Below are 17670 nucleotides of genomic sequence, written 5' to 3' on the forward strand. Positions count from 1 at the left end.
AAGCCTCAGAATTTGCTCCAGTAGTATGAGCTTAGCTACTGAGAAACGCTGCTCTCTGCAGTGGGTAATGATTGCTATTTTAATAGTGCTGCTGCATCTACTGAAAAACATTTCTTTTATCACAGTGCTGCTCAAATTAGAGGTGTTTTTTTTTAAGTAATTTTGAACTCCTTTTTTCTTCCATTTAACTTATTTATTAAAGCTTTTAAGGAAGAACGAGATACAGATGGAGTGAATTCAACTTCGGACTTTTTCAGATTATTGAGCTCAATAAAAGAAGGTATAAAAAAGTGTTTGTGATTGAAAACTAATTATAAGCGTAACTGTAAGAAAGTCTGCCAGAAACTCTGTAAGATGTATCAGGACTATGACATAGCCACAACATATACTTTATCACAGAATCGCACAGGTTAAAAGGGTCCTCTGGAGGTCTCCATGTCCAGCCTGACGCTCAAAGCATGGCCAACTAGATCGTGATGCTCTGGACTGTGACCAGTCAAGTTTTGAATATTTCCAGGGATAAAGATCCTGCAGCCCCTCTGAGCCCCTATTCCACTGTTCGACCAACCTTACGTTGAAAAAGCTTTTCCTTTTATCACACTGAAATTTTGCATGTGTCCAATGCCTCTTGTGCCTCTGAGAAGAGTCTGTCTCCATCTTCTCTATACCATCCCATTAGGTAGTTGTGGACAGGAATAAGGTTTCTCCTGAATCTTCCTCTCTCCAGTTCTTTCATTGTCTCCTCATATGTCACTTTATATACATACTTCACCACTTACCTGCTTCAGTACCGTAAATCTTGGTGGCCCTCCACTGGACTTACTCCAGTATGTCCATGACTTTCTTGTATGGGGAGGAGGGGCCAAAAGTAGACACAGAGGTGGTTGCAAAAGGTTCCCCTGCCTCCTTCTGCTGCCAATGTACTTATGGAAGCTCTTCTCATTGCCTTATGTCTCCTAGGTTAGCAATCTGTACCTCAGGATGAGTCACAGCCTCTAAAACAAGCTCTACTTTGCAACACAGCTTGTCTTTTGGTAACTTGGGTATTTTTCCCTACTGTATCAGATTTCAAAATGATAGAATACAGTTCAGAACCGCTGAGCTAATATTAGCTCTTTGTGTGTTGTGACCACTGAGTTTGAAGGTACACTTGTTCTTCTGGAAGCTGGAAAACAGTGAAAAAAACCACCCAGCACAGGATCCTCATATCGACTAAGAAATTTGCTCCCACAAGAGAAGGACCACCGCAGTTCTTATGAGCATCAAACTCATCTCAGTCCCAGTATTATCTTCCTCTGTCTCTCCCCAATCCAGGCACCAACTACTAACTATTTACAGAGCAGACACAGTCAGATGCAATGCAAGCCTCAGGATTTTGACTGAAGAGGATCAGTTATGCTGTCATTATGTTTTCAACATTTCTTTGAATCTCTGATATCCCGGAAAAAAAAGAATTACCTTATACAAACACTGAGACTGTAACCTTAGAGCCTGACTTCAGAAACCAGGATCATTGGCTTAAAATTAACACAAGCTGTCCCTGTAGAAGCTATTTTTAACAAGTAAATGAAAGGGAATAAAAATAAGACTGCGTATTTTAATAGGTCTAACACACGTCAGAAATTCTAATCCCCTTACACTCTCCTTAGCTGAGAACATGTTCTAATCACACATATGGAAGAAAGCAGAAACATACCTTTTATTGCACCCACAATATTTTGGTCTAGTCCTTTTCGGTTGTCATTGAGCCCTCTTTTCCTTTTGCCGTTCGGTAAAGAGTTAGCCAAAGTCTTGTCATCAAAAAAAGCACAGACCAGCTTCCTAAAGAGCAGACTTCCTGAGCGAGTATAGTTTGATAATATAGAGTCCAGCTGTGATTTCGGCATGAAGACGTCAAAGCCTTCTGCAAGTTGCACTTCTGGCTACCAAAAGAATACAAATGTTTTAATTAAACGAGCATTCAAAGACATTATTGTACTTCAATCATGCACTGGTGAGATTTTACAATCACTTAATCAAACCATGAATCTTTTTCCAGCTATCCAGTACTAGAGCAGCCTACTTCATTGAAATCAAACCCCATCAGTGAATAAGCACCTTAAAAGGCAAATCAAATAATCATACTCGTGTCTGGCCGCTGTAATAGTTAACAATTACTGACATTATTTCTAGGCGTACAGCTAACAAAAAGAAGAGGTACCTTTCAATATTGCATAATAATGACAAACCAGAGGATCACCCCAGAGCAACACTCCTATCCTATGTGATGCTTTTTGGGCATTTATCTAACTGTTTTATGGACTTGTTTCACTGCCAAACGATGTGAACGAGTGTGCTGCGGGGCAGCCCCGCATTTACAAGAAGCACAAATGCAGGGCTACTGGCCCGTTCCATGTGGTTTCCCAGGAGGGCTTCCAGCACGGATACGGACCACATGAGCAGAAGCAGATGATGAGTTTGAGGTTGCCCTTGGAACCAGTGCTTTCTGATCATCCATTTCTCCCTCCTTTTCATATTCTCCAAATGCATCCTTAGAACGGCATGATGTTAGACACAGCATGATGTTAGATAGACACAGCTTATTTCAGCACAAAAAACCTCAGTGGTAAATCACAGGGATTTATGTGACTACCAGAAAGCGAGATGGAGGGGAAGAGGGGGAACTAAATCATTCTGTATTTCACAAGAGTCTTGTCTCAAGCACATTGTGGGCCAAAGCAGACAAAGGCCTTCAAGGAAGTCCCCTTACTAAGAGTCTTTTTGCTGCCCCTGTCTGTACATATCAGAAATTACACAAACAATATTTACAGTATTTTTTCCTATGACCTCATACAATGCTTATGCAAGATGTCTGTATGGAATAATTATGTATCTAGAATGAAGGTATTATCATGAATAAACTAAAATTTTCACGATATTATCTGGAAGTTGGCAAGGAGCGAAATAATCAGTGCTTATGATGTGAGAAAATAAGCTAACATTACAGCCTTGCTCCTAATAACTTGCTCTTTTTTTTTTTCCCCTATATGAAAATACATCCACCAGTGATGGTGCATTTTCGAAGATGTTTACAGAGCACGAGCAAATGCCATCACCCATCAAATCATCTGCAAACGTCTTGAGTCTAGACAGAAAAAAGGGCTGCCAATCTCAGAAGGATTTGGCTGTGTAATATTTTTCCCATGGATTTTTTAAAATCAATATCGACAGAGTTACAGCAAGCAGAATATTTTCAAAGCATATACTGTCATTGGATATGCATGTGTATTGTGCAGTAAAACTGAAGAATTACAATGCTTTGGGAGGCCAGGATGAAGAATCTTAAAATATGTAGGTAGTAATTAAAAAAAAAAATTTCTAAAAATCATGTAAATTTCTCAGCTTGTTCTGGACGAAAAGTTGTTTTTTACCTTGAGAACTTTCAAAAAGCTGGATCCAGCAAAACAGTCAGAGTTACTCTATTTGACATTTGACAATCTTCTGATGTAGGTAGGTTTTTAATATGTTACTTCTAAACTTTCTGGTGACAGAAAAGATTTTCAAGTGTAAATAAATGTGGGCCAAGTTTACAACTTGGGAAAATTTTTACTTCATGTTAATCAAAAACCAGAATGTAGTTGTCATGGTGATGAAGGTATCCTGTCCTATTCTGTTACTTGGGTCTTGGGTCTTATGATAGCAATCTAAGATGACCTCGATGATACAAGTCATCTAATTACACTAATACAGCTGTAAAATACATTTCAAACCTTACCTGTGCACCAGCGTGGAGGAGTCAGTATTATTTTAGTTTTGACTGTTTTATTCTTAATATAGGAATCAATTTGTGTATCAGCGAAAGAATTTGAAGGCAAAAAGCTGATTTATTCTTGCTTTCCTTTAGCAGCAATCTATTCTTCAATCAAAGACAATCAGTACCTAATTGAACTTTATGATCACTTTGGATGTGATTTCTCAAAAGGAAAAGCATTTGTTACTAGATAATGATCATGGCAGAAGGAACCGGTGGGTAAACTATTTGTGTACAAAAAAATAAAGAAGACCTGAGTGCCAAAGCCTTTTGCTGTGCTAAAATCAACAGGCAGTGAATGAGATTTAATCCTAGACTTTTTAGTAGGTTGCACTACGTAGATTAGAAATGATTAAGTTATAAATTAAATACTATAACAGTAAAACAAACACAAGAAAGTTTAACTGAGAGTAACAGATCATTATGTTTAAAAAGTAGGTTTTCTGATTCATGGGCTAGAGTAAGAGTTGGTCCCACAAAGAATTTTCCCACCTGCATAAGTAGCAGTATTTCATCTCAGCAAATCTGGACTAACTGCACTGGTTTTGGTAGCCTCAATTTTATACACATTAAAGAAAGATTTTTCTTAAAGTTCAATAAACATTGGCAAAATAACAGTGGCGGCAGTGCTGGTGTATGGCACAGCACAAACTACCGGCATCCTTTGCAATATTCTCAAGGGAACATTCATTTATGGCGCTACATAAAATGTCTTTCAGTTTTTTCAGGCACTTAGACACGCTGGTCGTCAGCACATTAGAGATGCTTATAGAAATAAATAGAAAAAGCTAATATTCTGAAAGAAGCAACTTTCTTTCAGAAAAGAAAGAAGTCTTCTCAAAATGTTTAAGGTCACATTTTATTTTTTCTGTTAAATATATCTATTTTCAGAACTCAACCGTTTTCTTTCCAAAGACAAAACAAAAACAATTTGTTTGTCTTGGGGTTCTGGCTCTGTAAATTTACTCAAACAACTACTGAGGCGAGCAGGGGCCAAAGCATGGGAGGGCAGATGAAGACCTGATTTATGAGCCCTGTGTTTTCTCTTCTGTTTTTTCTCAGGTCAAATTGGCACCTACGAAGAATTGTGTGCAGTGATGGAACACATTCATAAAGCCAAATTAAATTCCATCACAAGTACAAAACTGTTTTCGAAACTGTTTTGTTTCTGCTTCAAGCTGAAAAGAGTGCCACAAGCAAAGAAGAATTATAAGCACAAATTACGTACTGGAGATAAATTACCAGTCCCTCCCCAAACCATTCCCTCAAACATTATTAAGCGTAACACTACAAAAGGAAAACCTCTGAAAAAGCATCAAACTAGTCACTCTGTATCACTATACTGACTCTATGGCATGAGACTGCAATCTAATTAGTGGTGTGGCTTGCATCTATATAACTGAATTATCATGACTGCTCTTTTTTATTATTACTTCCCATTTCCAAGAAAGGTAGAACATTATCTGCTGCATTGTTTTCATTTACGCTTATTGATACTGAATTTAATTATGTTTTTCTAGCTCATAGTACTTAGGAAATTGGAAACTGCCTGCTCAAAATTAAAAATATATTAGAGAAATTAATGATCAGTTTACTCATCAGTGAACTGGTTCAGATGACATCTATTTGGTCATTAAGCAAAGCCAATCAGCCACCGCATACATGAAATTTCTATCCATGTGTACATGTTACATGAATCAAGAAAATATGCTCATCGCAATTCTAAATGCGAAAACTACCTATTCTTAGAGCGGCAAATTTTGCCCCCCTTAGTCACACTGACATCATCAAGAGCGTCAAGGCCCTCATCTAGCAACCACAGCGATGAAGACCAACCCGATTCAGCAAAGAGTGAGGTATGAACTTCATAGAGGTGAGGAGGCCGCTGAAGCCAGTGGGACCAGCCAGGCATGAAATACAGCACATAAATACACCTTGGCAGGAGAAGGGCGTACGTGCAGACTACGTGCACTCATCAGAAAAGGACAGGGTTGTGAACGGTTTATACACGCAGCACTTTTCATGGCTCCTGATCTCCTGGTGGCTTTTGGTAACAGGAGAGATGAAGAACAAGTTTCTATTGCAAGCTCAAACAACAGGCAGCCTTGAATTCAAGGGAGAACTATGTGCTCATGAAAGTTGAAAAAAAAAACAACCCAAATTTTGTAATCAGCACTCGGCTGAAAAAAAATGCCCCTCCAAAACTTTGTCATCAGCACTCCCCACATGTAACCCTACTGTCTCCATTCAACTCTACTCAAGATTTGCACGTTTATTCTAACAAGAAGAGGGAACACACTCAAGCTGACTTGAGTACTGACTCTCCTGATTTAGTTAGTGCTTTAAAATCCCGTGATCCCACATATTAAAATATTAACTTACATCTGATGAAGCCGATTCGAGGATAATTCCAAATCCTGAAACAGGGGTTTCTGGTTTTAGGGGGGGTTCAACTGCTTGCAGGCTTGATCGTTCTGAGTTTGCTGATAGCTTCTTTTCATTCTCTGCAGCGTTGGGTTTCTTGCTCATGGTAATTGGTTCAACAGCTTTGAGGGGCAGTTTTTTCTTTTTATTTCTCTTTCTTGATATTGTTGACTTTTGCGTGCAAATCAGTGGAACAGGAGGCTGCGGTCTGTTTTGAATCCCAACTGAATGAAGGAAAGTAATGAATTAAATTTATAGAAAAAAGCACATGTATAACCACACAGATGCAGCATTAAACTATCAACATACTGAACTTATCTTCTGGATAAGTGGCATGCTTTTCAGGGCTGTTTGTGCATGTGAAACAGTTACATTTCATCACCTTTGCATAATTTTCCATCTGTACAACGGGGATAATGACACTGAGCTCCACTATGAGGTTTTTCAAGACGTACTGATGAATAGTGTTTTAGGAAAATTAAGAATACGCAAATCTCTTTCCTAGTGACCACTGGATGGCTGGTGACATGAAGGACTTAAGCAACGATTAATTTGTATACCCTCTTGAATGACTGAGAATCTCATTGTCTTTGAGAATTTTCTCCTCATAAACTAAGACAATACAAGTCTTAATGCAATTATAGTTATTTTTATGAACGTAGTCACCAAGTTAATTAGCTCAGCAAGAACATTTCAAGTACCATTATGTCAAGAATGAATGAAAACACTATTCAATAGTTTAATTTCTGCGAAAAAAGTAACCCAAAGTTGCATCAGTTTGTTTTGCTCATACTGCGAAACTGGCAGTTCATGTGTTACCATGATATCTAAGAGACCATATATTTATCAATACTTTGCATTTTTCAGTATCCACAATCATTTGTATAATCTGTATAATCCACAATCAGTTTGTATCATTAAGGCACCAATCCTGAAACTGTATCAATATGAGTGAGTACTCCACAATATCATAGAACAGTTTGGGCTGGAAGGGACCTTTAAAGGCCATCTAGTCCAACCCCCTGCCATGACCAGGGACATCTGCAACTAGAGCAGGTTGCTCAGAGCCCCGTCCAGCCTGGCCTGGGATGTTCCCAGGGATGAGGCATCTACCACCTCTCTGGGAAACCTTTCGTCCTTCTAGCTAGTCTTAATTTTCTTCACAGTAGCCAGTATGGGGCTGTTTTGAATTTGTGCTGAAAACAGTGTTGATAACACAGGGATGTTTTTGTTATTGCTGAGCAGTGCTTACACAGAGTCAAGGCCTTTTCTGCTTCTCACCCCACCCCACCAGCGACCAGGCTGGGGCTGCACGGGAAGCTGGGAGGGGACACAGCCGGGACAGCTGACCCCAACTGACCAAAGGGATATCCCACATCATACGATGTCATGCTCAGTATATAAAGCTGGGACGAAGAAGAAGGAAGGCGTGGAGGAACGTTTGGAGTGATGGCGTCTGTCTTCCCAAGAAACCATTACGCAGCCCTGCTTCCCTGGAGATGGCTGAACCCCTGCCTGCCCATGGGGAGTGGGGAATGGATTCCTTGTGTTGCTTTGCTTGCGTGCGCGGCTTTTGCTTTCCCTATTAAACTGTCTTTATCTCAAACCACGAGTTTCCTCACTTTTACTCTTCTGATTCTCTTCCCCATCCCACCATGGGGGAGTGAGTAACCGGCTGCGTGGTGATTAGTTGCCGGCTGGGGTTAAACCATGATATTCACTAGGGAGCTTGACGAAAAAACCAAACCTCGGAATACTGTTTATTAAAAGATTTCTGGGATATTTAATTTCTGGCAAGGATTTACAAGACTGTAATTTGTAGTTTATCATTTAGACAGAAGGGTGTTTGAATACTAAAATAAGTTACTACACTTCCACTTACATGTTTGCATTTTAGTTTTTTTTCTTTTAGGAACAAAAATGCTGAATGATTTTTTTTCTCTGCAAAACCATCATTTCATGCCTACCAGCAAATACGAACTATTCCCAGGCCCTGTCATCACGAGATTCACTAATTAACAGAGTATTTATACTATGGTTACATAATAAATAGGGAATATTTCTGCCATTGAGGAGCCAGCTCTTTTGGCATAGACCCCACTTCTGTACATCTCACCCACAAGCCATTTTTCATCATGCACGTAATTTCAATGAACTCAGTGCAACTGCGTAAAGAATTCCCTGCCCCAGCAAAGATTGTCAAACTGGGCCTTCACACGCTTTGTAAATTGACGACTTTTTGAAAAGCATTTTTATGTGCATCAACTGATATTACAGAACCTGTCTGATCCTTCCTGTCGCTCACTCAAGCATTATACGCCGTGGAGACAAGGAGTTTACTCAGCCCTTCACTCCACCCATATTTCAGTTAATTACTCAACACTCCCTTTTCTTAGAGAGGTCTTATCCAGCTACTCTAAGCGAAAAACCTCCATGGCTCCATTCCGCACCACTCATGATGGATGGGCAACTCAACTGACAAAATCTCCAGTGTCTCCAACTCCTCATCAGTATCAACAGTAATTTTTAGGAAGCAGCTTCACAGCAGCCTACGATGACCTACCTAACTCCTACCTGCCATGGTCTCGTTATCTTGCTGGCTCTAGTGCTCTTCTGGCTCTGCACTGTTCTGTTTCAGCTCCTGACCTAGCAAAAAACGAGACTCAATAGTTTTCCCTAATGAACAGATCATTGCTGGTTCAGCCACTAGAAAGAGCTGGTAAACCAGCCTGAAGAAGGGTGGAGGCCACAACATGCAGCGGCTAGCTCAGTTTAGGCTACCACAGAGCTGTAACTTGAAAGATCTTTAAATGAAGTGTTATTACAATAACTTTAAGTGGCCTTTCAAATTTTTTTTTCCTCCTAAGATTAGTGAACTGGTAAACAGGTAACAGGAAAAGCAGCATTTTGCACTTCTGAGTGAACGTACCATGAAAACAAACTGGGAGTGGTTATGGCATATTGACCTACCCACTCAGCTCCCACTACCAGAATATCTAATCACATTAGATCTTTTCTTTTTTTAATTTAGCCTTGAAAGATTCCTACAAGATAATATCCCATGTTACAGGTAAGGATCTGAAAAATAAAAATTACATTTCCAAGAAGTCTGTGAAAATTTGACTTTGAACAACGTGTCAAGTGAGCAGGAAACAGTCCAGGTTTTCCTGAGTCTCCAGGTAAGATTTCTGCCCTACTAGACTATTCTTCCTAACAAGAACATGCTCGTCATGGATACGCGTGTATGCGACCGGTCATCGTACCTGCTTGAATCTGCATCAATTTTCGCATGGTCTTGAGCTCTTGAAGAATAGCCTGCAGGGTTGACTGGCAATTACATGTACAGCAGTTTGGTCCAACTGATGAATTCACCATTGGGATTTCTCCTGAAAGAGAGCGGAATGAAACAGGGGAGAGATGATGTAACCCACACAAAAACACCCCAACAACAATTACCAGCAGGCGTTTGAAACTATTATCAATATACCTGATTGTGAAATTAGATCCAAAGAAAGAAAGAGAATAATTTTCAACATCGTCTCTTTTAAGAGGAAGAGGCCATTAGTTTTATCCAGTTACAAGTACGTACAGTTATATACAGTAGGGGATGCAACGTTACATGGGCTGGAGAAGGCTGCTCAAGAGCGTGAATACAATGTGCACTTCACAGCAGGGCTCTCTATTGTCGGGCTAGTTCATCTTGAATAACAATAGCACCAAACCTCATTATAAACATACGCACTGTATCACACACACACAAAAAAGCCCATCTCCCAGAACAGTCTTACAAAGAACGAAGACAGCCTGCGTAATAAAGGTTTATACTGCGCATTAAATGAGAGCCTAAGAATTTTTAAACTGCTTGAATGTTACATGTGATTCTTTACCATGTGAAGAATTGAGAATGAAAAGAAAATCCCCTATTCGGAGGAAAAAACCCCAAACAACAGGATGGAAAAGAACCACCAGCAAGGAAAGCTTTCAAATCTGCTCTTCTGTTTGCTGGGGTGGGATTGTTTTCTATGGCACGTTTTCCAGGACTGTGACCTTCAAAAATTAATACAGTAGTTCAATAGATTCTTCTTTTCTAGTAATTCTTACTAGTGTTTAGCTGAATTTAAACACTTCTAATTCTAGCCCTTACAGTGCTTTTATTACTGCCTTGCTTTCCAGAAGTTTTGCATCGTAGGTCCTCAGTTAGGACAGGCTGTAACCGTTCAGAGATTTCAAACTTTACCTGAATAGATGTATCCTGAGTTTTAGTTTAAAATGCTTTAACGCTACAAATACAAATTTCAAATTAACTGTATGAGGTTTAATAAGGCCAAGTGCAGGGTCCTGCACTTTGGCCACAACAACCCCATGCAACGCTCCAGGCTTGGGGAGGAGTGGCTGGAGAGCAGCCCGGCGGAAAGGGACCTGGGGGTGCTGGTTGACAGCCGGCTGAACATGAGCCGGCAGTGTGCCCAGGTGGCCAAGGCGGCCAACAGCCTCCTGGCCTGTATCAGGAATAGTGTGGCCAGCAGGAGTAGGGAAGTGATTGTGCCCCTGTACTCGGCACTGGTGAGGCCACACCTTGAATCCTGTGTTCAGTTTTGGGCCCCTCACTACAAGAAGGACGTTGAGGTACTGGAGCGTGTCCAGAGAAGGGCAACGAAGCTGGTGAGGGGTCTGGAGCACAAGTCTTATGGGGAGCGGCTGAGGGAACTGGGGTTGTTTAGTCTGGAGAAGAGGAGGCTGAGGGGAGACCTTATCGCTCTCTACAATTACCTGAAAGGGGGTTGTGGCGACGAGGGTGTTGGTCTCTTCTCCCAAGTAACTAGTGATAGGACAAGAGGAAATGGCCTCAAGTTGCGCCAGGGGAGGTTTAGATTGGATATTAGGAAAAATTTCTTCACTGAGAGGGTGGTCAGGCATTGGAACAGGCTGCCCAGGGAGGTGGGATGTGGCGCTTCAGGACATGGTTTAGGGGACATGGCGGCGCTGGATTAATGGTTGGACTTGATGATCTTAAAGGTCCTTTCCAACCTAGTGATTCTGTGATTCAAAGTTCAACTAGCAGTATCTGCTTGAAACTGAGGCCAGATGGGATGCAACCCCCTTAATTTAAAAATGTGCTTACAGTCATTTAAATTGATGGACTTCAGAGGGTGCATCTCCCTTTTTCTTCCATAGCTTGACAGTTATCAGGTGCCCTTTAATCATTACCCAGCTTAAGTGAACATAAGGAATTAATTTAATCTTTGCTCATAAATCCTCCCATTTTTTATTATTACTTTTGCTTTCCTCTGAAGTCAAACCAATTCAGTAATACCTTTTTCTGTTTGGTTTGTGTTCTTTCATCAGAGCTCCCCTGATGTCAAGACCCACAGAGCTCCTCTGACTTCAATCCTCGTTTGCAATGGCTGGAAATCTGGCCAGCGCTAGATCACTCCCACCCTCTCCTTATTATCATAGAATCACAGAATCATTTAGGTTGGGAAAGACCTTTAAGATCATTGAGTTCAACCGTTATCCCAGCACTGCCAAGTCCACCACTAAGCCATGTCCCCAAGCGCTACATCTACACCTCTTAAATACCGCCGGGGATGGTGACTCCACCACTTCCCCGGGCGGCTGTTCCAATGCTTGAAAACCCTTTCGGTGAAGGAATTTTTCCTAATATCCAATCTAAACCTCCCCTGGCGCAACTTGAGGCCTTTTCCTCTCATCCTATTGCTTGTTACTTGAGAAAAGAGACCAACACCCACCTTGCTACAACCTCCTTTCAGGTAGTTCTTCCAATGTGTCCCTCCACCCTCCAATCTCCCTTCCCAGGTACTTGTTCTCTAGCTCCTTCCATTGAGTCCTTCAGCTCTGATGTAACATCTATCAGACTTGTGCAAACTGGTGGTCGTTCTCCCAACAGTGAGTTACTTCTGAAACTAAACTGATGTGTCGCTTAGAGATTGCTGACATCTTCTGGGTGTTGCTCTCCTCCCTTCCTCAGATATTTAGACTGTCCACACTACTGCAATTACAAATGTTGGTGTTTTAAAATATCATCCATGGACAGAAACTGTTAATACTGTATTAAGATAAATGGAGTAGTTTAAGAATCTCTGCAAATCTTGCAAATATGAATGCGATAGTTCCACTGGCTTCTTCAGCTGTAATTACGACAACTTTTTAAAAATAAAAAGTGAAATATGAAAAACAGGCTGAGAGTCTCAAATTAAACAAAAAACAGGTTACTGACTCAGCAGGACTCTGCCTAGTTTGATCTCACCCTTCCTTTGTACGCTGTCTATTCAGACTGAAAGTTCCTTGGGGCACGGATGGGATTTTATCTTTTCAACGGTCCATGAAGAATTTAGCCCATTGTTACAGGTACAGAGGGAAAAAATAAATAATGTTATCTTTAGCTTTGCAGCAGATTACTCAGAATCCCTCAGCTTGGCTCCACCAATATCCTTTAACTATTTGTAAAAGGTAGGCTTAAGTAGATGAGGTTCAAGGCTACTTATAATGTAGTAACATCAGCGTAACTCTGTACCTTTCAATAAGACAAGCAGGTACCTCAGAAATGGGAGTCCCAGGAAATTAGGAGAGTTTTATTAATAAAAGACGAATACATAGTAATATCCTTCCTCCCCTGCTTCATCAGTTGTTTTAGACTAATAAGCCCCTCGGGAAAAGGCCCATCCTCTCTCTTGATCAGAACCCAGTATGCTAGTGGGTCTCTGGAAATAGCACCTGAAGGACTACAGTGGGAGACAGGGCTGGTGGCTTTTGTTTCCTTCTTAACAAAGACTCTACGTCATGGTGAACTGCATGTGAAAACTTGGACAAATTGTATCATTAAATACCTGTACATCTTTCCTGTTGCAATATAACACGTTCCTAATGAAGGCACGCAGGCATGCAGGCTACTGATGGAAAACCAAAGGGTCTATTTTCTCATTGAGGCATGGGGGATTTACATTATAATCCCCATTAGCATTGATAGAAATTACCCATGTAAATCTACCATAGGTACTGAAAATGGGAAGAGAGACCACCAATATTTCAAATCAAAGCAGGGTTCTACTGACTTCATACGTATTCATGAGGGTTTTTTATTTTCTTTCTATCCTCCCTCCTTGATCAGTTACTGTGTTGTAAGAAACATCTTGTAGAGTGTTCTCAGTCATTGTTCCAAGCACTATCTTTATCATTTTTAGAGGACAAAAGCAACCCTTTTCAAGTTGTTATAAATCAATTTTTAATTTTAAAAGGAGAACAGACTTTTTATTTTTATGAAGGAGTCTTTAAAGAGCCATCTCCCTCTCTTTTGGAAGCTAGCCAGCAGGCAAATTTGATACCAGCTTGTATGATTGAGAGGAGATGACACAAATATGTTAGTTGCTTCCCCTGTGTGAGCAGCAAGTAGCCCAGGACAGTGGTTCTTGCAGCTGGCTCTGCTCAGAGTGAATTCACCTGGTGTAACATTACTACTACAAGTTTACATCTGAAAAACGTGCAAGTGCAATCCATTGAAAACGATCTTGACATAAGCAAAAAGCAATTCAGCTGCTGCATCACTGCTGGATTTGCTACAGAACACAAGAAACTAAACTAAACTGTTTTAGACAGACTCCATGAGTTTGTTGTCTCTAATAGGGTAGACGTGCAACTCACTGTTTGTGGCCCCAAGAGGCTTCCACTAAATGCCGTGGGTCACAGATGTCTACCTAACAACCTGACTTGTGCAACCGTCACCTTAGATCCGGTTTGGAATAAATCACTTTGCTTTTCAAGTCTGTTCCTACTCTTCCCTCTGTTGCGGCAATGCCTAGGCTCCCCACATTCTTCCTTTTCTCTCTTCGTCTATTTTTGCCAATACCTTTTTCATGACTGTTCTCTATACCAGCACCTATTAATCATCCATTCCAGCCTTTCCTTGAACCACCTTTACCATGTGAGTAGATAACTATGCTAGTTAGATCACACTCAAATCTGAGTACTTCACACAGCCTACAACATGTATTTTGGCTTCCTACAACAATATCTATCCAATGGACAGAACAGTTTCTGGACTCTGCCTGCCTGCTATAGATGCCTGGACATCTCCCCAGTGATGACCTAGGCCTGACAGCCCCAGGTAATGAGCTTAAGTCCAACCTGAACAGTTTTGCTCAGATGAGTTTAAACACCATGGTAAGTACCAAGGAGTAGTATCTCCTTTGATATTTGATTGCATTTCTACACCCAGCTTTTAAGGACTTCATCCATCCTCTAAGTAACATCTAAACTACTGAGTTAGATACTCGGGCTCCCAATGCAAGGGACGGAGGGAACTGGGCACGTTAAAACAGCCGCCCAGAAGAGCTGCGTGCTGGGTGGGGAGCAGCTTCAGAGCTTGCTCACAGCCTCAGAAGTTTTCCTTTCCTAGAGACCAGGCTTTGGAGCCAAAGCAGCAAAGCTGTCTGGCAGGATCACAACACCCCACTGGAGGTAAGACACCTAAAATCTTGCTCTCAAAAAGCTACACGTGTTGTCTTTTCAAAGGTGACCAGAGGAGATGGCCCACACCCATCTTTATGTAATAACCTAAAAGATTGCATTCCTTTCTGCAGCAGGACAGCTGCAGAGGGAGGGGTGGAAGATGACTCCTGGTGCACTTCCCCAAGAGCTCAGAGCTTGGACATTCCTCGTGACTAGCCCAGAAGTCGCTCAACCCAACCCTTCCACTGTCTCACAGACCGTGCTAACCTGTAGGAGACATTCAATCAACCGAACGCTTCCTCCTCCTACAAAAAATTAAAACGCTGACATTTTCTTGCATATGGGGCCAAATCCTGTCAACGTGTTTTAGCTCAGATGCTGAATCAGGCCCCTGAGGGGACAGAGGTGCTGCTCCACCCACTTTCTGGATCAGGGAACTAGGCACCTAAGCTGTGCAGGCTCGGGCACTTCTGTGCATGCTGAGAGCTGTCCCTGCCAGTGCCTAGGGACTCTCAGGGCAGAGAGGCAGCTGTGTCATGAATTTCGGGTCCTTCCACATTTAGAAGGTTGTTACGGTGGGGTTTTGAGAACATAGTTTTAGACTTGGATGCTAACTTCCATCAAGTGTCTTGCCCTCTCCCCTGGATCTGCATTTTTAAAAAAACCCACAACTATTTTTTTGTATTATAAAATAAATAAAACCAGGTCACCCGCTACATCTATGTGAATCACTGTCTCTACAGAGAAACAGTCAATCTGGTGAAACCTAGGGCTGTATGGTTTTTAGTGCAGTGACAGTAGAGGACAGTACTGAGAATAATAATAGTTGGGGGTTTTTTTATCTGTTACAAGCAATGAGAACTTGTATGCCTTTAGAGAAGGACACACAGCAGATGCCCCCATTGGGAAGCATCAATACCTTCAGAATTAACTGGAAATCTATAATGTTTTCAGATGAAATCTCACAGTTTTTTATTTTCCAGAATTTAGAACTGAGGTACCCCTTTAAAATAAAACCCCCTCCAAGTTTAGGGTTGAATATCATGAGAAAAACTTTCTGAACTGTATTTAGATCGTTAAGGAAGCCCTTCAGGAATCTGGCAGTAAAACCTCCGTTCTCTGGGACTTAAAACAACAAGAGAAAAGCATTCTAAGGGCACAGTGCCATCTACTTTAGGGCAGAATTCTCTGCCAGCACAAAAGGGACCACGGCCTAGTACATGCTGTTCGTAGGTAGACTCCATCATCTCTTTTCTCCAATGGCCCCATTGGAATAAAAGCCTAAGGCTGTGATGGGATTTTGTACCTGAAGCTCAGCGGCCAGTTATAAGGCTGATGCCATCCCCCTACGAAAGTCAGCAGAATCCTGCTCTGCAAGTGGTGTCACAACAGTGCTACATTACTCATTGCAAAGAGGAGTGGTAGAGGTTGACATTTAATTAGCTATGAATTTAATAACAATGGCAAAAGCTCTTTTAATAAGTAGTGTATAGAAATTAAGCCTGAAACAGCATTGAGTAATTCTGTCCTATCACCAGGAATCCATTTTAAAAGCTAAGACAGATGGTAGCAGAATGCACCGTGCCCACTTTCGCACCTTTTCAAAGTGATAACTATGTGCTCATTTTGTAGACTCTGAACTATAACTGATTTCAGTGTAGTGGTACAATAAATCATCACAACAAAGACAGAAATTTAGTACAGTACAAGGAGAGAGAAAAAAAAAAAAGAGTACTATTCTCAGTATCTAATGCAGCTCATACCATTGGATGCCACGGTTCGCGTTTGATTTTGGAACGTTTTGGATCGAGTTCCGTATTGCCCTGAAAAATGGCTAGCTTGGGGTGATAATTCATTCCATGTACCGCTCTGTGAAGGATGAAGGCTCGCCTGGGACTCTGCAGGGGGATTCAGGCGCTGGGCCCAGGCTAAGTCTAGATCTTGGGGCTCCTCCTTCAGTTTTTCTCCTTCTTTGCCAACTCGTTGATAGATTCTTCCAGTGCTGTCATTCAGTAATCTTCTCATCCCTGTAATTTGTTTTTTAATTTCCCGGCTTTCATCTCCTAATGAAAACAGAGCCACAGTTATCACTGTAAATTAGCAAAAATGGGAATGGGTAGAGATTAGTGATTTTAGATGCCAATAAGAGTTGGAGTACAGAAATAAATAAAGACGAGAAAGAAAAGAGATGCTTGAGCGGTCATTGGTATGTACCAGGCTACACTTTAACACAGCGATGGCTGACATCTCTCATGGTTGAAAGACCTGCTGAACTTGGCTTTCTTGATGCCATTTCTAAAGCTTTGATGAGTAAGATTATTTTTCTCCAGAAGAAAATAATAAAAGCTACAGCATTTTCAAATAAACTATCCTTTTAAGAGACTGCTCCTATTCAGCCATTGACATCACTGGATATTTTCCCCAAGTAAAGCCTAAAGGATCAGACCGTTTATATATCAGTTTGCTATATGCTGAAGGATAGATCCTACAAAGAAAAAATAAACCACAAAAAGCACCACACACACACAGATCAACACTGCATCTATTGATTTTAATGAACAGGATCAGCTCTTTAGTCCACAGAATTTAATAATACTGGATTATACAGGAATAAATTAAAAGGCAGCTAATACATGTATAACCGTTTATAGCCTAACTGCTGGTTGTCTTAAAAATGTAGATTATGAAAACAAAATGAAAATATATACAAGAAAAATGTGACTGTTCCAAATAAATTCAAGGCATTTAAATAATAACAATTACATACTTTAATACTCCTGGCACCATTTAAGGATTAATTTTACACATGAAACCGCTGATTACACAATGAATATATGTGTTTTGGGCAGATAGTAGCTATTTTGCTCGTTAAAGCATACATTACATTTCACTAGTAATAAGGAAGTGAAAATCTGAAATCAGAAGCTTCTATGTTTTTTACTGGTAATAGAAAAATCAAACATCCTAAGCAAATGGAATAACGAAGATCA

General features: G+C 40.9%; 1 protein-coding gene across 1 annotated transcript in view; it reads right to left on the reverse strand.

Annotated features, from left to right (window-relative positions):
* The window catches only part of BEND7 (BEN domain containing 7), a gene marked incomplete at its 5' end in the record, with an annotated part of 35453 nt that extends 18683 nt beyond the window's left edge, over positions 1-16770 (reverse strand). The window contains 4 exons of the mRNA XM_082016107.1: positions 1697-1922; positions 6173-6438; positions 9478-9600; positions 16444-16770. Coding sequence (XP_081872233.1) covers positions 1697-1922; positions 6173-6438; positions 9478-9600; positions 16444-16770 — 942 coding nt within the window. The remainder of the gene's footprint in view (positions 1-1696; positions 1923-6172; positions 6439-9477; positions 9601-16443) is intronic.
* Between the last annotated feature and the right edge of the window lie 900 nt (positions 16771-17670).

This window comes from Phaethon aethereus (assembly GCF_964289735.1).
Source record: "Phaethon aethereus genome assembly, contig: HAP1_SCAFFOLD_323, whole genome shotgun sequence".
NCBI lineage: Eukaryota > Metazoa > Chordata > Aves > Phaethontiformes > Phaethontidae > Phaethon > Phaethon aethereus.